This window comes from Melanotaenia boesemani, chromosome 18, assembly GCF_017639745.1.
Source record: "Melanotaenia boesemani isolate fMelBoe1 chromosome 18, fMelBoe1.pri, whole genome shotgun sequence".
Taxonomy (NCBI): domain Eukaryota; kingdom Metazoa; phylum Chordata; class Actinopteri; order Atheriniformes; family Melanotaeniidae; genus Melanotaenia; species Melanotaenia boesemani.
The window spans coordinates 8,167,884-8,195,267 of record NC_055699.1 but is presented as its reverse complement, the minus strand read 5'-3'; the positions used below and the strand labels follow the sequence as shown (position 1 = coordinate 8,195,267).

General features: G+C 37.1%; 1 protein-coding gene across 4 annotated transcripts in view; it reads left to right on the top strand.

Annotated features, from left to right (window-relative positions):
- Positions 1-10,987: 10,987 nt before the first annotated feature.
- Positions 10,988-27,384, top strand: part of LOC121629281 (cadherin-7-like) — a 34,091-nt gene continuing 17,694 nt past the window's right edge. For all 4 annotated transcript variants that reach the window (XM_041968920.1, XM_041968919.1, XM_041968922.1 and 1 more), the window contains exons 1-5: positions 10,988-11,104; positions 21,457-21,834; positions 21,958-22,252; positions 23,852-23,971; positions 26,922-27,089. In XM_041968920.1, coding sequence (XP_041824854.1) covers positions 21,589-21,834; positions 21,958-22,252; positions 23,852-23,971; positions 26,922-27,089 — 829 coding nt within the window. In that variant the 5' untranslated portion in view covers positions 10,988-11,104; positions 21,457-21,588. The remainder of the gene's footprint in view (positions 11,105-21,456; positions 21,835-21,957; positions 22,253-23,851; positions 23,972-26,921; positions 27,090-27,384) is intronic.

The window sequence follows — 27,384 nt, the reverse complement described above, 5'->3', positions numbered from 1 at the left end:
ACAAGAGTATTTCAAACTGGTCCTGCCTCCAGGAGACCATTAGAGCTGTTTAGGTTTTCTCATCATCTTCCTTATTTAAAAGAATACAGAAATGAAATACTGTAAAACAATAAAAAAAAAAAGGACAACAAAATATGTAGAATTAAAGTATAATGTATAACAGCTTAATATAGGTTTTAGCTGGATTTGAACAGGATTTCAAAGACTATTAAATTGCTGTATCTGTCAGGGGGCTTGGTGTATGGATCCAAGGAGAGGAGAGGCAGAGAATAGTCAAAGAACACTTTATTTGGAATGTGCAGAGGAATATGCTGGGTTCGCTGGGAGGACGGGCTGGAGCGGGCAGACAGGATTAATTAGGATAGGAAGTTAAATAGATATACAGGCAGTTAGTTGTATTAGTGGAGGAGCTAATATATACTAAAGTATTGCAGTCACTTTGATGCCTCAAAGACTTGTTTTACCTAAACATTTGCAACAGCTGCATATAAATTATGGCAAATTTCAATCTGTGTTAGCATGGTTGTTTTAAAGTTTATTTTAGAAATATTTGTAAAATTATCCTGTTTTTTCTTTTTTACTTTGTTGTTGTTTCCTATCTATAAAAGATGTATTATGCCATTAAGCCATTAATGCACTTTTTATAATGCTACTCTTCTTCCAACAACTTGGTCATTATTCTTACATCCTTTGCCTTCACCCATATGGAGCAGGGTCGCAGCGGGAATGGAGCCTATCTCTGCTGTTATCAGCGAGAGGTAGGGTACACCTGTACAGATCGCCAGTTCATCACAGGCACTTCACAGACAGACAAACAACCACTTACACTCACTCCTTGGGAGAACTTAAAAACAGCAATCAACATAACACACATGTTTTTGGACTGTAGGAGGAAACTACACACACAGCAAGAACATACAAATTCCACATAGAAAGGCCACAGCCGTGTCCTGAAAGAGGAGCTTTCTTGCTAAGAGGTTATACTAACTACCACACCACCATGCATTCCACTGTCATCATCTTTTGTAAATGAAATGTGAATAATTTTCTCATTACCTTTAAAATGTGCTTAATTTCTCTGCAGTTAGCCCAACTTTGGTAGCTCCCTTAAAAATAAAAGAAACTAAAATGGATGAGTACTGCCTTCCAACCTGACAGAAACACACAAGTATCTGCTAAATCCTTAACAATTCATAATGACATGGATGGCAACTTTTTTAAACCGGTGCATTACTGCTGAACTGCCTTGGAGGCAGAGATTAGCTGTAACTGCAGGACTGAATAAATAATGCTGCAAGCAGGATATTACTGTGACTGGCCACTATAAAAGCAGATTCTACTGCAATCTGCATGTTAGTATTTAATCTCATATAGTCTAGCCCAGTTGCTGACACTTGTTCACCCCGTAGGTATATTGCAGCTTAAAAAAAAAACTCAGTAGCAATTTGTTAACTCATTTTATTTATCATAGACCAGCCAGGCTTTTTTTTAATATCTGCAAATGAACTGCTTACTAAGATTGTAAGGCTTCTTTGTTCAGGGTAAAAAAAAAAGCCAATTTCTTCAGGTTTTAAAAGCTGACAGGATGGTTGGAAAAGCAACTGAAATGTCACCAATTCAGCCTCCAAGATTAGCTGCAAAAATGAGGGCGGCAAAAGCTAACAAGACGTGCTGTTCTCACCACTTGTCAGCTTGTCTAAAGATGCCTTTTGCCAAGCAGTTTAACTTCCAATTCACATGAGCTGCTTGCGGCTGTAACAGGTGGTTGATCTGTCTCAGTTATACTCTTTATAACTGATTTAAATTAAATTTAGAAAAAAGATCAAAGCTGAATTAGTGTTCTCTAAATTCTCATCTGTGTTGCTGCTTTTATTCTATAGTATGTGGTTTTATTTGATATTTTATCAAGTATTATCATGAAACACAGAGATTTGGGAGTTGAGAGAAGCCCAGTGGTTATTTAAGTTATATAAAATGATCCATTGTTTAAAATATTTCAGTTAATCTGAAAAATGATGCTTTGCACATTATTCTGCCACCATGGACAGATTCATCTTACAATATCCCACGAGCATCAGGAGGCATTTCCACTGAGAAAACATCAGTCAGATGTGCAGTTACATGCAGCACATTCAACCTTGGCACAATTTTACTATTAGGACAACTTTTGTTTTTTTTTCACTTTTTAGAAATGTTCAGTCAATAACACCTGACTAGAGCATTTTCTAACTTTCTGGGTTTTTTAGGCAATAACATTACATGATTATGAATTAAAAATATTGAAATTTCATAGCTGGGTTTGAAAAAACCCTTCAAGGTTAGTTTTCATGTTCTCATGACAACTACAGGTCATGTATTCTTTGAAATTAATCATAGGTTGTTATTGCTTGCCTTAAATAACAACCAGTGGGGTTGTTTTTTGGGTGGAAGGCAGTCTAATCACAGTATGAATGGTTTCAGATGTGACAGAACTTAAAATATACTTTATTTTAAATGGAGGCTTTGCTTTTAGTTTCCTCAACCCTGATAGCTTCTCTGATAATTTTACATATGCAAGCTTTTGCAATATGTACTATATGACTTGTAAGTAGTCCTTTGAGTTCATCATTGATTTGATATTTCATGCAGATTCAGACTCCAGTGCTCCAAATGTAAGTCATTTAAAATTTTCAAAAAAAAAAAAGTTCATTTGCAGAACCATGCAGGGCTACAAAAGACAGTCCCTACCACTTTGCAGCCCAATGACATCCTCAAAGGTTGCCAAGGGAAGCCTACCCACTACCATGGTTGAAACTGGAGACTGCACATGGGCTATATCTCCTTTAAAAGTTTTGAACTATTCTTAAAAATCAGCTTAATAGCTTTAAATGTTTGACACATCACATGTACTTTTAGATTTAGATGGTACACACATGCTCAGTTGTACTCGCTGACTGATTCTCAAGCATGCCACTTTCCTGAAAACACATCTCAGAAGTAACATATTCTATAGAAAGAGCTTCCTCATCTGCTCCCAATAACTGCTGCAATATGGAACAGCTGTCTACGAGCAATACCAGCACAAATCACCCTTTAATCACTTGTTTGCCTTAAAATACTGCAGCAGGAAGGTGGCAATAAAGGTGCCAGCATTTTGAACGCTTTCATTAGCAACTTGCAGTGATAATTACCTAAGGGGGTGCTTGAAAGTGATATTTAAGTTTTGTACAGATCAGAGGAAAGCTATCACAGCAGCTTTATGATATGCTTTCGTATGTGTGTTAGAGGAAGATGTATAGATAGAGAGCCTCAAAAAGAAGCTGATATATCGACATCGTCCCTGTTGTCCTTATATAACGTATTTCTGTGGCAGGTCTTAGACTTCCCACTTTTGTTCATGTCCCCAAAGGTGGCTGCTTTCCCGCCAACTTAAGGTAGAGGACATTGTCAGGACACACTAGCTTATACATGTTAATGTTCCCTTTTACCTATTCTACTCCTGTTAGATTGATGGCTCGGCAGTGGTTCTCATTGATCAATCAGACACAATCTGCGTTTCAAATGAACCCAGGCCAGGGGGATTGTGCATTCTTCCAGGGGAACCACATCCCGAAGGGTATGACAGTGTGATGCACTGGATCGATTGTTTTCAACTTATTTGTGTAAATACTTTTTTAACCTTGCTGATTTATCACCTGCATTTCCTCCACCACAGAGAGAGAAAACTACAGTAGATTTCACCCGGCATGCTGACACGGGTGCTCGGCTTGTAATTTTCATCTTTGCGGTCAAGTCTGGCGAAAGATTACACGAATGATGAGAATTAATTATGCATTTCATCAGTGTGATGGATACCACACACTCAACTCAAAACTATATTTCCCTGGAGAACAGTCAGACCAGTCTGCTTGTTCCTTGAGAGACTCCTTTGAGAAATACTGTCAGTTCAGAAGATGAAACTTTGCTGGCGTTAAAATGAAAAAAAAAGAAAGAAAAAGGTTTGCATTTGAAGCTCTCCTTAAAGTCAAGTATGTATGACCATGTGGATAAATTTAAGAAGAATGTTGTATTTCAGTCAGTAGCAGCTTAAATAGCAGAGAAGATAATTACTGTTTTAATAAAAACACTTTAAGCATGGTAACATGTTTACCAATGTGCTGTAATTAATGTACAGACAGAGACATGAAGACATTCCACACACAGCCAGAAATTAGCAATTCCAAAAGACAGTGAAAAACAAATTTCCCTTAGTACACGACTAAACTATATTTAAAAGGCACACACATAAAAATAAAAAACAATACACCATAAGAGAAGTTAAAATATTAAAATACACTTGAAACAATTACAATATTAAAGTGTACTAAAAGAAATTAAAAGAAACTGGAAAAAAAGGTAGAATACAAACACACACACACACACACAAAAATTAAGACTAAAAACACTAAAAAGTATTAAGATACACCAAAAGAGACCAGAAAATTCTCATCTTGTACTAAGAGCCAAGGAGTAAAAATATATTTTAAGGTGTGATTTAAATGTTTCCAGTTTAGGCGCCAGTTTGACATGGGTGGGGAGGTCATTCCACAGTTTGGGTTCCAGTACTGAAAAATCTGTCACCTCTGGTTTTGAGTCTGGATCTAGTAATGATGAGGAAGAGCTGATCTGCAGACTTCAGTGCCCTGGTGTGCATAGTTCTAACATGTCAACATATGTATGTTGGTGTCAGTGTGTTTAATAATTTAATAACAAAATTAATAGTAAAATCTAAAACTGAATTCTAAAACTGACTGGCAGCCAGTATAGCAAAACCAGGATGGGGGTGATTTGATAATGTCATTTAGTGCCAGTTAAAAGCCCAGCAGCTGCATTTTGGACTAGCTGTAGGTGAGCCAGGAAGGTTTGTTTGAGACCAATATAGAGAACATTACAGTAGTCCAAGGAAGGAATAATAAAAGCATGGCTCGCACATTCGATTTTTTAAAAGACAAAACTGATTTAAGACAAACGGCAACCTCGTCCGGTAAAGGTGAAGCCTATGCGGAAGTGCAAAAAAATTGCAGTTCATCCCTCATCCGCTAGGGGCTGGCTTCAAAACAGAGTCAATCCTCATAGACTCACATGTTAAAAAGACCTTTACAGAACTTTACAGTAGAAATAAACATGTTTAAAGCCTGGTACAAAAATCTATTTTAGGATTAATAGGTCAAGTTTACCTTCATGACAACTGTGAGGGGGTGAATTTTTTTCTAACTCATCCATTTGGATGTTATTTAATCTTGAAATTTGCCATAATTAGAGGCGTGTCCATTTGATTGACAGGTATCCAATATCCACAGCAAGAAGGAAGAGTGCAGCACAAGCGGGGTTTTTAGCTGGCTAACAGCGCACCTTAGCTTTAGCCCACCTACCTCCAATAGCTGGTTAGCTATCGTTAGCTCCAGGTTAGCTTGATTAGCTAACCCGGAGCTTGGCTAGGCTAGGCAGCTCGGAGTTTGATGGGTGTCAATCAGCCACCCCACTTTCACAGTGCCCCTCTCAGCTCTACCTCTTTCTCCTTTTTTGGATTTTCTGGGAATGACTACACGTGCGACACTGCTGAGATGGCGACGGTGGGAACCATCCAATGAGCTTTAGTTCAGCTCTTCAGAAACCTATGGGTGACGTCACGAAGGCTTCGTCCATCTTTTACTTACAGTCTATGATTTAAGCATTGATAACAGCCCCAATTGATAAAACCTGGATTTTGAAATCACTGTCCATTTTGAGGTTTGTAATAATGGGTTTTACAAATGGTTGTAAAGGACCCAGATCAAAGAACTTATGAGGCCTGTTGGGACCAAACACAATGACTTGTGTTTATTTCCTTGTGAATCATAAAACTGTGATAACTGGATACCTCAAACACTACTAAACAGAATTAAAATGAATTAAACATGTGATACTTTATTAATCCCCAGAGGAAAAATATATTTGCATTAGATTTAGAGTAAGTATGGCATTATGATGTACATAGATTAGTTTATTTCAATTTTTTTTATGCAAATAGAAACTAGTTTTAATCTCGGCATGTTTAGTTTGAGAAAATGCTTTGTGTCAGCAGCTCTAATACATAAACAATTACTCTGAGCTGTGTTAAACCCCAAACACTATAGGGACAAAATGAGAAAAAATTAGTTTTTCTAGTAACTTTTTTAATGTACATTGACGTCTACCTGTTGACTTTTTAGTCAAAGAATCAGATATAGTCCAGTACAGCTGTACAGACTATTTTCCAGTTGGTGTAGCTATGTGAGATAAAATCTGAAGATTTTTAAAAAAGCAAACGCTCAACCTTCTTAGATACAGCCCTTTCAGATAAGGTTTGAATAAATTAGTTGTTTTCAAGTTTAACATAACATTTGTTATCGTTCTTTAACTAATCTTTAACTAAAATCTTTGACTACTATTAAATACACAATGCATTCAGCTGAAAGATGCTTACATATAATCTTACTATGCTACTCTTAAATTCCAAACATTTTAGTGGGACTAAGATCTGGATTTTGACTTGACTGTCTGCAATCCTGCATTCCTTTATGTTGAAAATCTTACTTCCAGTTCAGCTTTTAAACAGAGGGCCTCTTTGATGTGATGCAGAATTCATGGTTGAATTAAAGACTCCAAGCTTTTCAGTCCCGGTCACAGTGAAAGAACTCCACACCATACAATTTTCACCACCTTGCTTTGAGGTGGTTTTTCAACTATTTTTAAACTTCAGTTCTACTTAAACTGTAGCCAGGTACTGTATCTGTATATGCTTGCCTGTACTGTACAATTTATTTATTTTTTGCATTCTGATTCTCAGCATAAGCTTTTTCCATTGGTTGCTGCCCAACAGCTTTAATTGCTAAGTCCTTGTAAACACACACATTTTGATCATAACAAATCAAAGACTTTGTTTTATTTACTGTTTTAAACGTGGGGGCATCTTGTCTTCTAGGATACCTGGTGCTGGTTAAGCAGGCTGTTGTTTGAAGCTTACACCGCTTAAAGATTTTTTTGTCAATATTTTTCAGTAGAATGATCTGATTTCCAAAACTGAAACCATCAAATAAGACAGGGTGATTACCAGGTTTAGGATTTTCCTAAAGTATGAATTTTTAAGGTTAGGCATTAAGGATTAAGGACATATAATTGCAAAATATAATGAGTTACTTGCTGATAAAAGAATGCATAGGTGACAAGAACAATATTTCCCATTGAGATATGCTACTGAAATAAAATAAAAATAATAATGCCAGTCACTTTTTATTGTGAGATTAGATTGCTCACATTTCACAACCTTTTTTTTTCTGAAGGCTTAACAGAGCTTTTTGCCATTGAAGTGTATGCTGTCACGCAAAGGGAACAGAAAGTCCTAAATATGAGATGTTAAAATGAGACTGGTTCCTGTCACTTCCTTGAAATATTTTAACCACTGATAGCTAATCTGAAAGCTCTGATACAAGTTTTATGAGTTTAAAGTTGACAAATGGATCTACTTACTTTTTAGGAAGAAGAATTTAGATTCGTCATGTGAGTGTATCACCATTTAAAATCTAAATTTAGGAAGCATACTCTTATTTCTGTATAGAATTAGAAGTTGTAAGTTGCACAGGCACTGACAAGTTCAACGCTGATTCTCCCATAAACTATTAATGTGTCCCTCCAGGAATTTGAGATGTTGTGATCGCATCTATTAATGCAGCACTTCCCTGCATTACCCTATATAAACACAGCATCATCTTTACTTCAGTGTTTCTGTTTTTGAGCTTATACATTTACATATACAGTGCATCCTGACAGCATTCACAGGACTTCACTTTCCCCACATTTTATGTTACAGCTTTATTCCATAATAAAAACAAATTAATTTTATTTCTCAAAATTCTACACACAACACCCCCTTTATGACAACGTGACAGTTTTTTGTTGTTTTTTTTACATTTGCAAATTTATTATAACTAAGAAATAATAACTAAGAAATCCCATGTACATACGTTAATAGTGATGCACAAAGCTTGCATCAGTTCATCTCTTTTGAGGAAAATGACAGGATTTAAATAACTGTTTTTAATTGGGATTGTTTTCTTATGATAATGTTTGTGAGTTACTGAAACCTGTTTGGCTCTGTCCTTTTTTTCTCCCTGGATTTGTTTTCCATCCATCAGACCTGGTGGTTGAAAAATGCTCCTCTCATGTGGAGGAGGCAGACTCTGATGTTTCCTGTCGAATACAGAGATCCTCCTCAGGCAGCGCAGGCACCATCCCTTATTTGTCATAAGTGTCCAAGACAAAGGCCAGAGAACGTATGAAGAACATGCATTTTAATGTGACATCCTCATCAAATTCAACACAGTGGACTGAGCAGAATGCAAATGATGCTTTATTCTTTCTCCAGTTATTCAAAGACAATCCAAAAATATGGACATAAGCTGTAAAATGAACTTATGCATCTAACATGACAAATCTTTAGGAGTTCAGCTCGTCATCTCTTCATCATTATCGTTAGTACTTGACAAGAAAATAACTGATATTAAAAGGTATTCATCAAAGGAGCAGAAAAATGAGAAAAATGTGAAAAATTATGACTTTATTGTCAGAGCTGCATTATCAGGTCTTGTGCTTCCTGCTATAAGGAAGATGTCTTCACTAAGAAATTCAGTTTAGAAAGTCATTGAAAATTACGGCTTACTTTATTTTTAGAGCATGGCATCCCGCTGAATGCTGCATGATTAGACTCACCTTTATCTTGTTGTGAATATTCTGACCATTACTCTAGGCCCATTATTCAACACCACGGAAATGTCACAGGAGACTGAAAGATAGATTCACTGCTCTGTTCGCAGAGACAAATGTAAATAATTCCAAACCATAGCTTTCATTTCTGATGTTCTTTTTCAGTGGTCAGCCCACACTCCATCATTATAACGAGGGAAGCTCAATTAGACAAGGTCTACAATGGGAGTTTTAAATGTCACAGTCCAGGTCCTGACATTTCTCTGTTTGATATGGAATCAGAATGGGAGTGCAGTTCACACAGAAAACTAATCTCAACCTCTGAAATAACAAATTCCACCCTGTCACAAAGCTCAGTGGGAATGCTGTTATGGTCAGTTTGGAGACATTTACACCAACACTGCTTGTTTGGCCCTCTTAGATCCCTCTAATGATGGAATCCATTAGCATTGTTCAGGTTTGTAATTAGCCCTCTGAGGTTAGCATGTTTATGAGGAACACATAACTAAGGGTCTTGTGGTATTTTATCCAAAAAGTAATTGGGTTGTCAAATCAAAAATTACTCAAGTGACAAACTTTTTCTTGTGGTAATTGGAGTGATTATAGTTACCTGTGTTGAAGTGGAGGGTAAGAAAAAGGCATGTTTGCCTGCAGCTCAAGCCACTAACAACCTTTGCAGCCTCTTAAAAACTGAATAGTAAAACCAGGCTCCATTTTACAGTTGTAAATGTTGTAAATTTTAGCATTGATGGGTTTGTGCTTCACAGCAAAGTGACCCTGTGTCAACAATAGTTGGACATCTGTCATTATTTAAAAGGGGCCACATGTTATATAACTCTGTTTCTCAAAAAAGTGAGATGCTTCTATTCACTTGGAAATACTTAAAAAACAATCAGAGACAATGAAAACAATATTAAATGTAAAGAAATCAAACTTCCAACCATTTATCTATTGGCTATAGGGTTGGGCTGGAGCCTATCCGAGCTGCTACTATACGGTTCCCAAAAGTGCTTTTGAACCTATGCAGATGTAATAACTTCCACTATAAACTCATGTTAGAGGGCTGGGAGATCACAGTCAGTATTTATTTAATTTAGGTTTTCATACGTGTCGTTGATGCTCAGAGATTTTTCCTGTATTATTTTAATCTTTTAAAACTTCTTTGCACTGAAAAATGTAATGCCTACATTTTAAATAATTTGCTTGTTTTTTAAGCTATATGTTTTCAAGTCAAAGGGTTGGAGGGAAAAATGGTAAAACCAAGTAAAGACAAATAAAACAAATATTTCAGTGGAAACAAAAGAAATGGATCAGAGAAGGCTCAGATTAGAGTTGCAGCTACTCTGCAATGAAAGAAGCCAGATTAAGTGGTTTGGGCATCTGATCAGGAAACTCTTCAAACACCTCAGGTGTTTCAAACTATGTCCCATCATGAGGAGGCCTCAAGAAAGACTCAGGCCTCACTAGAGAGACTATTGCTCTCACCTATAGCAGGAATGCTTGTGTTTTCCCCTAAAGACCAAGAGATAGTGGTTTGGGAGAGAGGGGTCTGGGATCTTTGCTCAGACTTCTGGCCCTGTGATCTGTACTTAGATAAACAGTAGAAAATGGATGGATTAATGGAAAAGACAAATGTTCTAACAAAGCATGGTTTAATGTCATGCTGCAAACAGGAATTGCAGAGAAACTAAAGTGACGGATAGTTATATCATTTCTTGCTTTAGCCCTGATTATGTAAACAGCTGGAGAATGAGAGGGGACAAACAATCTGTGGAGTAATTTCATAAGTCTGTGTCATAAGAGGTCACTTTTTACATGCAAGCATACCAGGAGGGTGCATGCAGGAAGAACATGCTCCATCCGCTTGAATGTCAAAAAACAGACTGTTGCCATCTCTTTCACTTGCAGATATGGTGACCTTATAGTGGATGTATTGCCATTTGCTCTATCTATGCTCAAACTCTAATAAGCACAGGATTGTTCACAAAACTAGAAGGGGGAAAAACAGATAAAAATCCATTTGTAAGTCTGGACTATGACCATTTGCATGGCCATGAAGGCCCTGAGTGTTCTGTAGTGTTCAGAAGCAAGTCTTAGACAATAGAGCCTGTGTTTGTTCTTCCCGGGGAAGCTTGAGAAGGAAAGAAAGGGGGAGAAGAAGAAGAAGAAAAGGGGAGGTTGTCAGTGGAGGGGATTACTCATTGTGAGACCCACGAACATTGGCTTCTGCTTTGTGGTGACTGAATTGCTTTCCAGTACCAGGGTATTTAGTTAAGCAGATTGTGTTTTTTCTCACCCGGAGATGATCTGTCTTGGCGGCCGTTAGTGACAAGTGGCTTGGAGGACAGCAGAATAGCACGAACAGGTGGGTGTGGTGGTGAACTCCATGTCGTATTCATTTATATATATTTTTTTTTTTGGCTGAACTATAGAGGGATACAAAAATGAACATGGATTTCAACTGGAACAGCAAAGAGGAAATACATTCATCTGGCTTTTAATACCTTTGTATAACCCAAAAACATTAATCTCTTTTTTCTGATTCTTAAAAGATGGCTGTCTGACAAAAATGTAGTAAAATGTGTAGGTTTTAGTAACAAACATGAGCTTCCACTAAATTCCGTAAACATGGATGCTCCTGGCAGTGTATGAGGGGAAGATGTGGTAAAAACTGCTGATAACACAGCATTATAGTATACTTCGAAAGATAGGCCATTGCACAACATGATACATTGTGTAATACAGAGCCAAGTTTGGTCCTGCCTTTAATATGTATTTAAAATGTAAATAAGAGCGGACTGCTATGACTAACAAATCAGTCAAGTCTTGTTTGTAATTCAAAAAGTGTTAAAACTACCTAATATATTTTATTTTTCTTCCCTTTGATGACAATATTTTCTCAAGTTTAGACTAATACCTTTATTTACATCAGCTGCTTAGCGATCCATGTCTTTATTAGTAGCAGGTCTGTTATTTGTATGACTTTTTTCCCCCATGATGTCTTATTCAAATTATATATATACACTAATATTAATAGTGCCTCATTGTTATATCACGGTCGTGTGCAAAATCATGCTTCTCAGGAACTACGGTCGTTCAAAGTTAAGTTCTTTCTGTTTAAAATAAATAGTTTGTATTCATTGGTCACCATTTTAATTTTAAACTAGTTCAAAGTTCACTTTATTTCAGTTGTTTTAAGTTAAAATTGAGAATTAAAGACTGAACTGGGGAAATCTGTAACTAACCAATTAATCTGTTACTGGGAAGTCCTACCCCTGACTGAGGCAGTGTGATCTGGATGGTTTGTAACTGTTGGCAGGGGGTCTTGTTCTTCTCAAACTGGATGGATTCAACTCTTCAATATAGAAGTTAATGAGGCTGACATTCTTACTTGCTTTTGTAGTGCAGACAGACATAACTTGCACAGAAATGCTAGATTTTTACTGTCTGAATCTTCTGCAGATAACACGTAATATTCCCATAAGTAATCATAAGCACACTAAGCATGTGATGCACACACTGCGTCTGCAGCTTCTCCCCTTTCACCTCCACATGCAGTTTCAGAGTGGGACAGCACTGATGTTACCAAGGAGTGTTAAGCTAGAAAAAGTAATGCATTGTGGGTAAAGTAGTGTGAAGTCGGTGTTTCGCCATGTAGGCATTTAATATTACAGGACATTACATAACAAGTTTATGTTCAAGTTTCTTTATTTACAATTGTGTTGCGTTCAGTTCAGCATTCACAGAAAAATTTAGGTTTTTACGTTTTTTTGTGAGGAGCACAGAAGGGAGGATGCTCTTAGCAAAATACAATAATAAAATGCTTATTAGTTATCAAATTGACCTTACATCAGCAGCAATACACTTCCCTTTAGTGTCAACATATAATGTTTCACAAACATTGAAAATACAGTTTATCTCTTAATATGGTTTTGGCAAAAATAATTAATAGTTTTCTAGGGAACTTGTGTTGTTCTGTAATTGCTACCAAGGATAGACTTGCTACTGGGCATTTTCCCAGTGTTTTTTTGACAGTTTATTTATTGGTCTGACTGGTGTATAAAAATCAGTTTATCGGCGGCCCAACTAGTGTTTCGGCCCACTCAAATGTTTAAATGCCACCCCCTTTCGATTTGATCCCTGTGCAGCATAGAACTGTCCTGACCTCCGACCCCTGAAACACATTGATCTTCGGCCCATTGGTTCTTCTTTGAACTGACACCAGGCTGAACCAATCAGATCGTTTAAACCCCTTCCGGCTGTGTTTCATTGGATGCGGCTACCTGTCATAACCGAGAACCAATGCGGGAGGAAGCACAAAAAAACTGTGTGATAAAAGAAAAAAAAGAAGAAAGAAAGAAAAAAGACCAAATGTTCAAATATGATTGACATGTGTAGCACAGCAGGATCTTCATTAGCTGTTATTAATGATGATGACGATGATAGCAGCTGTGGTAAGCTACACTGCTTTCACATCACTGTGGGTCTGTTATGAGTAAAGACACATTAAACCCAGTAAGTCCAATCCATTTGAGACAGTTAGCGATGACAATGTTATGACGAAGTGATGATAATACATTAATAAAACAGCTGTGTTATTGTTTTTTAAGAGTTGCAAATCTGATATTCACATTTAAGGGAGTACAAAGATTTGTAGTTTGCATGATCGTATGGGACCAGTCTGGGCCGAAATTGGCAGGACCCCTGATTTACATCTGGCTTAGATCATACAAAACTATGCCCATTACCAGAGACCTGCTTTCTAACATAATACAGTAGAGGCAGCCACTCTTCTGCAGCAAACATTGGTGTGAATCAAACATGCAGTCATGACACAGCATGAAAAATAAATAATGCTCTCACCAAGTTCACAGTGTGGCAAGTGGAACTTTATTCACTTCAGTTGATATTCTTGTGATAGGGGTTTTAAATTTCAGCTATTGGGATTTTTTTCCCCTGGAAAAAATATATCTTCATGCTGTCGATTTAAGAGGGAGACTTCACTGAAAAATGTAAACCAAGAAGTCAACAGGTTGGCGAACTGATAGTTTGACAATCAAAGTGATCACTTTAAAAAAAATATTCACATGAAAACTTTACAGTTCTATTTACCCATTTGCTATTGAAATTATGGCAAGGTCTGTAACATATAAAGACAATAATTCATGTGTCTTAACTAAGCTATATGCACAAAGGCAGGTCAAACTACTTGCTTCATTCTGTTGTGTGTATTATGGAAAATTGGATGGAGTAACTGTGAGAAAAAATAAAACTCAAAATTTCAATTTGACTTGAGCTAGATATGTAAAAACCTGTATTTTTGTTTTTGTTTGTTTGTTTTTTAAACAGGGTCTAGAAACCCTTCTATTAAAAAGTATCGACAGTGTATACAGCAGACCAGACTAATCCAAACTGGTTCAAAATAAATCAATCACAACTTGCCTCTCACAAAAATGGTGAATCTGTTATAACACAATATTTAAATCAACATGCAGTCTATATTTGACCATTATTGGAAGCCCAGTGTCTCTTGTTTTATTAACAAAATGTTGCAGTTTATGCTTGTTTTAATATTAGCAACATCTAAAATATAAAGCAGCTAATAACAGAATATAATAACAAATATAAATGTCTACAAATTAGGGGTGTTCCGATGCCATTTCTTTCTGTCCGATACCAATGCCGATCCCTGGTGTTTAGGTATCTGCCGATACCGACTACGGATCCGATACCAATGTTATTTTATTAAGAGGTCCATAAATTCTATTTCATTCTTTCATCCAAAAACAATATTTTGGCTTAAATATAAGATGACCCACGAACCACTAGTTTCCTCCTTCTCAGATGAATAACAAAGAAGCTCAACAAGAAAGACAGCGCTAGCACTAGAGAAGCCGATCAGCTGATGACCGACAGCCAGTCACAGAACAACAGGAGAGAGGGAAGGAGGAGAAGCGGAGGAGGAGAAGGTATATTAGTAGAGAACTGCAGGAATTCTTTTCTTTTTTTTTTTTTTCTTCAAATGAAAGTGAGTGTCAAACCCTCTCACCTGGAAAAGTGTGGGGGGGGCGTTAATTCCGGTTTAAAAATTCACACAATTAATTACATAAATTAGTTACTGCTGTTCCACGTTATTTTTGACAGCCTTAATATTTATTTATATAATTCATGTTTTATTAACATGTGAAATCCATGATGGCCACATTAATTATTGACTAAATAAACTCAGATCAAAGAATTTCTATTAAAAACTATTGTGAAATTGGACGTACAGTGAACGTTTTCCACAAAAAAACAAGGGATGTTAATCCAGGACAATAAATTCTAAGACATCTGGTATTTTGGCGGCTTTCTGGCTTTCTTCTGCAAATCCTTGATGTTTTTTTAAAAGCATTTGTCAACGTTTGTTATTGCTGTGGTTTGTTGCACATTTCCTTTAAGGCAACAAACTTGTGCTCCTTCACAGGATTTCAACCAAAACGCTTTATAAAGTCGCTGGTGGTCAATTCGGCAGCATTTATTTCACCTCTGGAAACTTCAGCCCTGCATATTACGCATGTTGCTGTTTTGCAAGTGGGATTTTCTAATGTGTAATGACACCAAATTACTAATATTCCATTAATGCTAAATGTTAGCACAACAGTGACTCATGTGCAGCTGTTCTCCGCCTATTAACTCAAAACAACGGTCACTCAATGCGCGACTTCCTGTGTCTGTGTGTGGTCGTGTTGGGCAAGAAACAAGGAATTATGATTCCGTTTCCATGGTATCGGATTGTTTTTAGACATAAATACTCGCCAATACTGATCACCTTACTTTTGGTAGAATCAGCGTGTATTTCCGATGCTCGTATTGGTATCGCCCCGTCCCTACTACCAAATGTTATGTTAATACTTTAAGTATTAAAAGACAAAACAAAATTAAAAACAACTGAGTTATTGTCAGACCAGTGTCATGATTGTGCTTTTAAAGTAACCAGATGCTGAGTCTTTCTTTAAAGATGTTACTTTGACACTTTGTGAAAGACCATATGAGCAAATAGTTAAATTAGTGAAGAATCACATTTGTTTACATAAAATTGCAAATAATTGGTGGATGTCATAATCAATAGCATATAACTATAAAAAAACAGCGTGAGAATCCACAGAAATCTCTGTTTGGGGCGGCAGTGGGTCAAGCGGTCGCCTAATAATTGGAAGTTTGGCGGTTCGATTCCCACTCGCCAAGTCATCTGTCGTTATGTCCTTGGGCCTCCAGTGCTGGCATCGCTGGTGTATGTATGAATGTGGATATAAATGTTTGGTGATGGTCAGACAGGCCGTAGGTGTGGACTGACTGCCACGCTTTCGTCAGTCTGCCCAGGGCAGCTACAGATGTAGCTTACCATCACCACGTATCAGTGATGAGTGAATGAATAATGAGACAATGTAAAGCACTTTTGGTGACTTGAAAAGCACAATATAAATCTAATCCATTGTTATTATTACTGCTTTTCCATAGAAAATTCAGAAAAAAAACAATGATGATCTTTGAACTGACAGCCTGCATGGCATTAAAGTCAAACATGTTTCTGTAGTGGATATCATTGCATTAGCTCATGAATGCCTCCCAAAATTGTCATTCAACACAATTCATACTACTACAAAAACACAGCGCAAAGGATAAGGGAGATGAATAACAACAAACCTCATAAATTGTTTTGGTTGATTTTATTCTTTGTACATTTATTCTTCTGTACAGCAATTTGGTCCTCTGTGGTTGTTTTTAAAGTGCATTATAAATAATTATAATTCATACATTTATACATTATAAAAATAAAAAAGTGGTTTAGAAATCAAAGATACCACATCCCAAAAGCTAAAAAGCAGAGGGACCATCTGGCTAAACTTTCTGCCTGCAGTCCAAACCTGTAGCCCACTAAAAACAATGGAAGCCTTATCAAATAGAACAAACAGGCCCTAAATTAATTATTAAAAACTCAAATAATGAGAAAATGACAAAACAACTCACTCCAAAAAAAAAAAAAAAAAAAAAAAAAAATCAAGGAACATATATCCTCAGCTACAAAACACTTATAGTGCTGTATATTCTAAATATTGTCTTCACACTATTTAACATAAATAAATGTATTATTACTGTTTTTACAAAACAGTAATAAATCCAAATATTTGTGGAGGTATTATTTTGATTCAAAGCTTTAACCTAAAACATAGTGTTTTATGGCTGTACTTAGAAACCAACTTTAGCTTTAACTAATTGATTCTGTATTTTCTACAGTTTTTTCTTCACATTAGCAGCGTTACCTAATTGTTTACCTTGGAAAAGGAAGGAAACATATAAGAGGATATGGTGCCACGCTTGATTAATGTCAGTGGAAATTTGTGACATTTTGCAGAGCACAAATGATTTCCTCTTGTGCTCCTAATAAAATCAAACAAATTACTTACAAACAAGTACATGATAGCTTGACATTCCCTTGTTGTTCTGGCTCAGCCTTGAGACTCATTTAAGGTCCTGAATTAGGAAACACAAGCTGCATGTCAAAGTTATTGTTTTACAGAGCTGAACAGTAAACAACAAGTCCCCTGAAAGACTCCCAAATGTCCAATTAAAGACATTTTGTCTGAGAAGCTTGATCTTAAAGAGATGTATTTCCCCTCAACATTTCAAGTAGCTGAATTAATAAGTCTGAATCTATTCTTAAGATTACATTTTTGAAGCTTTAACATTTCCATATTTTTGTCTTAAATTTATCCTTCTTAATTACCAAACATTAGGCCAAGCAACAAAACGGCTGATTGGAAAACAACGTAAATAAAAATGCTAATTACAGTTAGCATTATTCCAATGTTAGCTGCTTGGACTCATACTAATATGTTACCTTCAATGTCAACCAAGAGCTGCTCTTTTCTTATTGTTTTATTTCAACATGTGTCGGCACATTAGACCCATTTTAACAGCATACTGGAACCATTCCTACAAAGGAGCATCATTTTAATAGCTAGACGACATCACCATGTAGAAAAATGATGGGGCGGTCTCAGTGCATCTAGTGCTTAACATGGTGAGACTGCAGCTCATTGTCATTCTGTCATGTGGTAGAGCGGTGCTCTGTACATATAGGCTACAGGAGGCCTGCTTGAAATGGGGGGGAAGGCCTATTAGCTGTAATGAATGGCTGTCAGCCACAAGGCACTTTGCATGTACTGCATGTCATGTACAATGAGGATTTATTTTAAAGGGAAACATTTGCTATAGACTGCAATGAATTTTTCCAATTTTATTTTTTCAGTATTTTCTTAGAACTTTTACACATATAAGTAAAAGCTTTTTTTTTCTCTGTGTTATTACAGGTTTCTTTATCCAATGGATATAAACAAGCTGACAAAGTTTTATTATAAAGTGCATTGAAGACAGCTTTAATAGACAGCCATGGTTTACTTGCTGCTGCACAACACACTGACTAATCTCAGGCTTTAAGAAAGGTCTAATAAATATATCCATTACTTTTCCACACTTAGAACACTTCTTGTAGAAAGGCCACATCTTGTGAGGTTTACACTTAAACTGTTGACCTACGCACTATTTCAGCCGCTCACTAAAGACAGATTTCCCTTGGAGCAAACTACATAACTACAGCAAACTCTTAGGTACGTTGGCAGTTCCTCAGAGAATCATCACTGAGGTCTGTTGTCTAGGTTTTGGCTCAAGGCGTTCAATCTGGGCGCATGCTTGGCAACCCTATGAAAGACAACAGCAGCTCACGATTCACTGGCTTCTAATTGGAGTGTCACTCCACAATGCTCAGAGATATGAATATTCCCTATAAAGAAACACATAAGCACAAACAGATACTCACATTCATGTTACATTTTTATTTTTTATTTATGTTTTTTTTTTAACTTTAAATTAAGAAGTAAGTCCTGCATCAGTAATTGATTTTACCGGCCCATTGAAAATGGCCTTGACAGCTAATTTACTTTTACAAGATTAAACATGAACAGAGCTGTTAAAGCATTAATACTGCAGCTACTTTAAGTGCTGAGACAACTTCCTGCTACTACACTGTATGTTTTAAATTTCCACAGGGATTGCTCATAGAAGAAATGCATACTGTATAATGAACTCTGGATGAAAGAATTCACCAGTAGGACTATAAATGTTGTGTATGCTACAATGCAAAAAAACCCCTCCATTAGATAAGTTTAAAATGAAAAGTGCTGTGACTTTTAGCCCTTAATAACTAGAGAGTGCTGACAAATGGTTTCACTGGAGAACCGTATAACATTGAGTTCATGTCTCCATAATTCGTTCTGGCATATTAAGACCTAATTGAGAGTGGGTGGTCAGTGTTACTGAAAAAAGTCATATTTAATTTGTCAGTATGGAGTTTACCTATTTACAACCCTAAATGCATTTTAAAACAGGGTACAGAAGGAAATAAAATGATCCTTTTTAAGCTAATGAGACAAAAATGCTTTACTTGGTCAGTTATTTATTGAGACATAAGTATATATGAGCCAATATTATAAATCTGTGTGACCTAATTATGTGAACCTCATTTATTTGTAGTCAATTCAAAGACGAATTTAAAGTCAGATGTTAATGGACATACTGTTTTATTTGAAGAACCAGAATCTTCACAACTCTGAAGTTCTGATGTTTCTGGAAGTGTATCATGGCGGAAGCACACAAGTTCTGAGGATCTCTTAAAACACTGTAAAAGTTTACAAAATCCTTTCTAGAGTTTAGACTCCCCAAGATTAGTCTAACTCTAAACAGACAAACATCGTTCTCATTCTGGCTAATGTTAATCTTCGTGAGTCTACCACACTGGTTGGATTCCAGGGGCAGGCGGCGTTAGTGGCTGTTTGTCTCTTTGTGTTGAACTGGCAGCCTGTCCGAGGTTTCCTGCCTCTTGCTTAGTAGCTGCCGGGATAGGCTATAGCTCCCAAATGACTTTGTTTTCGAATAATTGGGTATAGGAAATGGATGGATGAATTAAAAATGAAGGAAAAACAACAAATTTTGCAGTGCTGTGAGCAAGACGTCTTTGTTCTTCTTCTCTTATCTGAATAAGTTGGAGGACTGCTGGAAAAAGGTTAATAATGCCAATATCAATAATAACTTTTTATATGTTTTTATTATTTTATATTTATTATTAAACAAAACCTTGTGATTATTTGTGAAAAATTTATTCAACCAATAAATATAAAGAATGTATCAGGACATCTGTCTGAAATTTAAATCTCAACAGAAAGTTAGTCATCTAGCAAGCAACAAGACAGCCTGAACCACAAGCTTTTTAAACAGTTATTTCCTGACCTTCGTCCAAAAATATATTACATAAAAAGTAAGCAGAGCAGATCATGCATGAAAACCCGCCAGCATTCCAAACTTGAAGCTTTTTTTTTTGTTTTTATTTTTGAGAAGCAGGCTAAAAATCCTTCTTTCCAAAAATAGGGTTATCTGCACACGCAGGCCAAACTAACCTATAATTATGTGCACATGTCCCACATTTAAAAGCCCCAAAATGATTGAAAGTGCTGCACCATTCAACCTCCCCCAGGATGTCGAGGTTTGTTAAAGGAAACACTTGAGAAAAGCATCTACTATGATATAAAAATACTCATGAGTTGAAATTCTCTCCCGCTGCACGTAATGGGTATAAACAAACAACTGATAGGACTAGTTGTCCAAGATGATATGCAGGAATAGTTAATGATTTTTTTTCTTTGTTTTTTTACACTACTGCATGTGTCAGTACCCAACAAATTCACCTTGTGTTGTGACATTCATTGTCCTTATACTCTTGCCCCTGATCTTGCTGCACATTGTAATTGCTGCATCGATTTGACTCGCAGTTTGTCAGAGGCATGTGTGTCTCTGTTTTCCATGTCTGGGGAGACATTGATCTAATTAGAAGTCTTCATTAGTCAGCTGGAGAGTGCGGTGTCATGCTTAAGGAATGATGGTCTTGCTCTGCATCCCTCCCTATGAAAACACAATACAGGGCCTTGTCTGAATCCCAAACAGAGGACTGTTTTCAGCTTCTACTGAAGAAAAAGCAGAGCTGAGACAAAGAGTTTTCTGCTGCAGCTTTTATTTTCCTGTTTACTACATAGCTGGGTTGCTAGTTTTGTGCACTTGAGTTACTGTAAATTTATGGTATCACTGTGAATCTTTATGAATAAATATAATTATTATTATTATTTTTAGATCAATGATGAAGTATTTGTTCATTACCTTCCTCATCCAAAAAAATAATTAGATTTTAAATTAGTCTTCTTCTTTTGACTAAGCCTCCTTTTGTACAGTATAATACTAAACAAACATCTTTTAGCTTATATCTTGTCTTTTCCAGTTTTCCAGTTATTTTATTTAATAGACTTTTCCTCAAGCTACTTTGTTTCTTAGCTATGAGATAAGATAATAAGAGGATCATATGTGTAGACAGTTACTACTGTTTTGTCTATCATGACCTTAAAGTGATGTCATCTATCCTAACCAGTTTGTAGATATTTATTTACCTTCAGTTAGATATGTGTTTAAATATACATTTTGTTTAATTAATTTATTGTTTCTTTTTAATCCTATCTTTTAAAAAACACATTTGTGCACATAAATGAATATTTAGGTTTAATTTTGCAATCTCTCTGCTCTGCTCATGAATATATTTTCCTCAGACATTAAATGGACTGTTAACTTGTATTTCAGAGATAAGAACATGTACACAAATAACATCATAGCAAGATGGGATACAGCACTACCAGGATCATTAAAACCGGTGCAGATAAATGAAAAACTAGCAGCGTTGGACCAGCGACACCTCCGTCCACTGCACTGACCATGGGAAGGGCAGAGGAAATACATGCATGGACTGTAAAAATGATCACTCCCAGTGTTTTGGCAGTGGTGACGGTCTTTTCTATGATTCCTGGCGGGGTGCTGAGTGATACGAGAGGCACTCAGGGTCTGGAAGCCCAACAACTGGCCCAGGGGTCTACTGTTCTGCACCGTCGCCTGAGGAGAGGTTGGATCTGGAAACAACTGTTTGTCCCCGAGGAAGATCCCACTCTTCGTGTTATTGGCCAGGTAAAGCTTTAGATTGAATGCCTGCCATGTCCTTGATATAGTACTTCCCTTTGAAAGTGCATGTTTTCCAGATACCTAAAAAAAAACTGTCTTTATAACCCCCCCTCCCACCTTGTTTTGTAGCTCAAATCTGACTCTGATCGAGGCGAGTTTTCCATCAAGTACATATTATCAGGGGAAGGTGCTGGAGATGTGTTTGAGATAGACGAGTATTCTGGTGAGATAAGAACTCTGAAGAAACTCGACCGAGAGGAAAAGGCCTTCTACGTCCTTCAAGCCCTGGCTATCAACAGGAAGACCAATGAACCAGAGGAGCCCCAGTCGGAGTTCATCATCAAAGTGCAAGACATCAATGATAATGTACCCCAGTTCCAGAACGAGCCCTATGTGTCCAGCATCCCTGAAATGAGCCCTGTTGGTATGTTTGAGGAAAAAAAAAAGTTTTATTGATAACAGCTGGATATACAGGCATGCATGCAAATTTGTGGTGTCAGTTCACAAAACTCATCATCATATGGAAGACATGATTGTGTCTCTGAGCTGTAGGTAGAGTTGTGCTAATCTGTAGATGTTGGCAGTCATAAAGGCTAGGCTTTGATGTTAAACATTAAACTTTTTTTTTTTTTTTGCTATTCAGACAAAAATGGTGACATATGCGGCCAACTGTAATAAAAAAAAAAATGCAAAATGAAGAGGAGGAAACCACAAAATCGCAAAAGGAGAGGGACATTTCAAGAAACTAATCCAAGAATACATTTGTCAATTTAAAAGAAAAAATTCAAGAAATACCCCCATTGCTTTACTTTACAAAGTTGGATCAGCCATATCACATTACATATTAGATTATTTAATCCAATTTAATCTGATTTAATGAAATGGGGCCATCAGTTAGAGCATTTTACTGAGATTTATTTTGTATTTGCACCATGTTTGAGAATAACCAGCTAAGGTAATATTACGGTCCTGAATGTTGGAACATTTCCATGCTTTCTTACTTTTAAATTGGGATTTTATTTCTTTAAACTAAATAGTTAAACATGTTTTTGTTTTTCATGTCTAGTTACAAGGGACAAAAAAAAAAAATCAGAAAAAGGAAAAATACGTTTTTAAATGCACTAATCACAGACACTTAGCAAGTTTTCATGCTGGAGTTCATGTGGCACTTCTATTTACAGACTGTGTCTGAGGCTGCCTGGCAAAGTAAAGCAATGAGCTTCATTGACAAAAACAAATTTTCCTAAATTTAATCTAAACTGAAGGCAGTGAACAAAAGGTTATATGAGTGTCTGTCATCTGTCGCTATTCAGGAAGTTAAGAGTATTGGATTCTGTATTATAGCTTGGATCCCTTTATGGATAAATCTCTTAAATAATGCTTTTATAACCACTGCCCTTTCTTACCACAAACATTACCATTTCAATTTATGTGTAATCTGCTTTTGCAGCGTAATATCTAACTCGTAATAAATCATGATGTATTTGACTTAGAAAGTGAAAGTGAGAGGAAAGGTTGGAGTGAGGACGTTGGGAAATAAGAAATGCTCTGGCAAATCCCTGCCTCTGAGTATAAGACAGCAAGATCTTTGGGAAGAAAGATTGATTTAGTGAGGAAGCATGAGGGAGAGAATGATATACCAGAAAGAAAGGTGAGGACAAGAATATGGTCAGTGGAGAAAAGGGTAGAAGATGTAAAAGATAGAGATGTAAAACTGAATCAGAGATAGGAAACTAGGGCCAGGTGGATAGTGAGATGTCGCTATGGGGCTGGAGAGGTTGTCACGCACACCTGCACCGAGTTGTGAAAGGCCAGTGCATCTCCCCACCCCCATTTCCCCTTTGTCAACATCCCTCCTCTAACCCTCCCTCAGTTCACTCTCCACTTTTCCATTTCCACTGCTCCCCCCAGAGTCAGACAGACAGACCCTGCGGGACTGTGGCATAATCACTTTATTTCCCCGTCGACTGGAACTGCTGCTGCCTGAGCGTACTTTCACTGTGCAATCCACTCCCCCCTACAGGGACCACAGTGGCCCAGGTGACAGCCACAGATGCGGATGATCCCATGTTTGGAAACAACGCTAAGCTCATTTACTCCATCCTGCAGGGGGAGCCCTACTTCTCTGTGGAGCCAAAGACAGGTACAAGTGTGAACCCTCCTTCAATCTTTAGTCACCGAGAGCAACTGGGCGCCATATATGCTGCTTAATTTTATCACGCGTTAATCACTTTTGACAAGCCTAAAAATGGCATACCATCAATGGAAACTTTATCTTTAAACACAACTACTAGAAGGTTTTTTTTTTGTTTGTTTTTTGTTTTTTTGCAGCAAAAGGAAATTGAGTTAATTAAACCCATGAATGTACATTTACACATTTTCTTGTGTAACAAGAGGCCAGCAACAACTCTTCCCACACACTTTGCTGACCAGAGCTGTGAAGGGCTGAAGGGGGTGCATCAAGGATGTCAGCCGAATATTTCCATGCAAATTGATACCATAAGTAAAAGGTCAAATTGGAGCCCATTGTGTCTTTTCATGGAGAAGCAGGCAGCTCCTTCTGAATTTTTATATTACACAAAGAACAATGAATATGTAAGATACATTTTTTTCCTCTGAAATAATAAATTGAACTGTACTGACCACAACAAGATGCCTCTGGGACATCTGAAAATGTGAAAAAAAATTATAATAACTTTTGGCCAATGACGTCAACAGTTCCACAACCAGTTTATTGGCAGGCATTAATAATTATTACCTAAATTAACTATACTGCTGATAACTTATTTTCACCCAATTTTCAGTCACTGACTGGAATCTCTTTGTTTAGTTTTGATTTGAAATAGATGATATTAGATAATATGAAGATATTTTTCACAACTTATTCATAAAGAGCAAACAGCTGTATCATCTTCTTGTCACTGGAAACAATTTTTCACTTACTGAAAAACCAGGGCAGCTTTAGTTCATTGTTGTTTTGCAACTAAAGCATTTTACAGTCTTTTAATACCAACAGAAAAATGTGAGTTTTAAAGTTTTTGCACTGCTCTTATTTTAAATAGACAAAAAAAAACTTAACTAGAAAGTAACTATGGGATAGTCTACAACAGTCTGAAACAAACAATATTTTCCAGCATTCAGGTATAAAAAGCTGCACTGCAGATGTGCACTTTGTCTAACTGTGGTTACATGCACAGGGAGAACATGAAAACTCAAGATAAAAAGGCTCCAGCTAAGATTAAACTAAGAACTGTCTTACTGCCAAGCAACTAACCAGCACACAACTGAGCTGTCTGTCACGGGTCTAAAGAAATTCCACCAAAATATGATTTTCCTCTTTAGTTTTACTTTCATATAGAATGCACTAGAATTACCCAAGAGAGAATTTAAAGCTTACAGGGAAATTTGACATTATGAACAGGACCAATCTTTGTGTTTACTCCTTATAAACTCCAAACTTATCTGGGCTGTCCTCACCTTAACTGTTGCCATGGAAAAAATGCTAAGTTGTGTGCATGGGCAGCTGTTTGGTGTCATCTGTCTAGGCCCTGTGGCTTTGTTACCTACCAAACCCACTAGAGGAAGGAGTTGCTTTTTCTATATCGGAGTCTTTTCAGTCTCTTTCTCAGTGCATTTCCTTCTCTTTCTCCAGATCTCCATTCATTCACTAATGGGCTGATTAACATCATTTTAACTATTTAAATTTCTTGAAAATAGTAATAAAACTATACTTACGATCACACTGCTGAACAAACTCAGGGTTTTTTTGTGAACCATAACTGTGGTTTGGGGGTGACAAATAAACAAAATACCAATTTCACCATCACAGGGCTGTTTATCTGCATAAAAAGGCATGACTAGAGGTAATGAATTGCCAGCAAATATTAAGTACAAACTAGCCTTCACTTAGGTAAACTTCAGATGTCCCAAGTGTCAGTGAACGCAGCATGCAATGCAACTATAGAATATCTTGTTCTACATCAGGGGTGCCCAAGTCCGGTCCTCGAAATCTACTATCCTGCAGCTTTTAGATGCAACCCTTTTCAACACACCTGAATCAAAAGGCTGAATTCCCTCGTCCACATGTCATTCAGCTCTGCAGAGGCCTGGTAACGAGCCATTCATTTAATTTGTGTGTGTTGGAGAAGGGACGTTCCCTGTCTTGTCTCAGTTTGTATGCAGGTGACAGAAGTGATGGAGTGATACTTATTTACACTTTTTCATTTTTGATAAAAGCAAAAAAACAAATTAAAAAATAAATAAACTGAGCTCTTTATTTTCAGAGCTAACCCAACAATAACAAAACTCTACATCAGGGCTAGCAAGTTTCATTTGTAAAACATGGAGTGTCTACTTTGTTAATAACAACCTCATGTTTGCTGTTAATCAGCTGGATTGGGGGCTAATACTTAACCTTTAAATAAATAACTCCTCATTCCATCATGGACGCATAGTGTCGGAGTGAAAGGTGAGATTGACAATGTGGATTTGAAAAGGATCAAATTTAGCAAATGGGAAACTTTGCAGTGCCGTGTTCCAGACATAGCTAGCTGAACAGAGCTCAATCAATTTCTAACCACACAAACATTAATGACATAAATAAATAAATGATTGCTCTTTTTTTTTGTTTGTTTTTACGAAGGCTTAAGGACCATAAAATAGACCTAGCTGCATCCATAGGTATTTATTTTTGTAAAATGACTCGATATAACAGATTGTATGTAATCCAGTCCTACCCAACAGTTAGCACAAGTCAGATCACCTCACTATGTTAGCGGAGTACAGACCTGGTGAATGAAATGTTTTTTATTTGTGAAATGAAATGGTTGAGATGATGAGTTCAATGGCAAAATGGCAAAGACAAAATAGCTGGATCAGAAATGCAGCACGTAGTTATTTAAAAGCCCTTATTACATTTATTTGGATCTGATTAAACATGATGTTTTACCAAACATGGTGGTTTGTGCTTTTCAAGAGTACTTGAGGCCACCTTTGTTTACTTACATGTGAAACTAAAACATGTGTGTATGCTTTCCTCATGAACCCGGATCCCCTCCTGTTCCACCTTCTCATCATGTCCTCTTCAACTACAGGAATCATTGTAACATCATGGCCGAATATGGACCGTGAAACCAGAGAGGAGTACTTGGTGATAGTACAGGTGAAGGATATGCTGGGCCTCAGTGGTGGTTACTCCTCTACCACCACAGTCACCGTCAGCCTGACTGATGTCAATGACAACGGACCCACATTCCACCACCGTGAGTTACAAACATGACTCACAGCGATGCAAACGCTGGGCCACACACACATTCTGGGAATCAATGAAAGAGTACAAAGCGTTGCAGACTTGGAGGACGCGTTTAATATTTTACCTACGAGGTATTTATTTGATCACGCTTCTCTGGTTTGGGTGTGTGGCTTGTGCTGCCAGAGCTGCATTCAACTGTGCTGTGTGTCGTGTTATTCAGCCAACAGCCAAAATTAAAAGGAGACAGTCGAAGAATGAGAGTGAGAGCAAAAGAGACGGGAAAGGAGATGAGGGTGCTCCGCTCG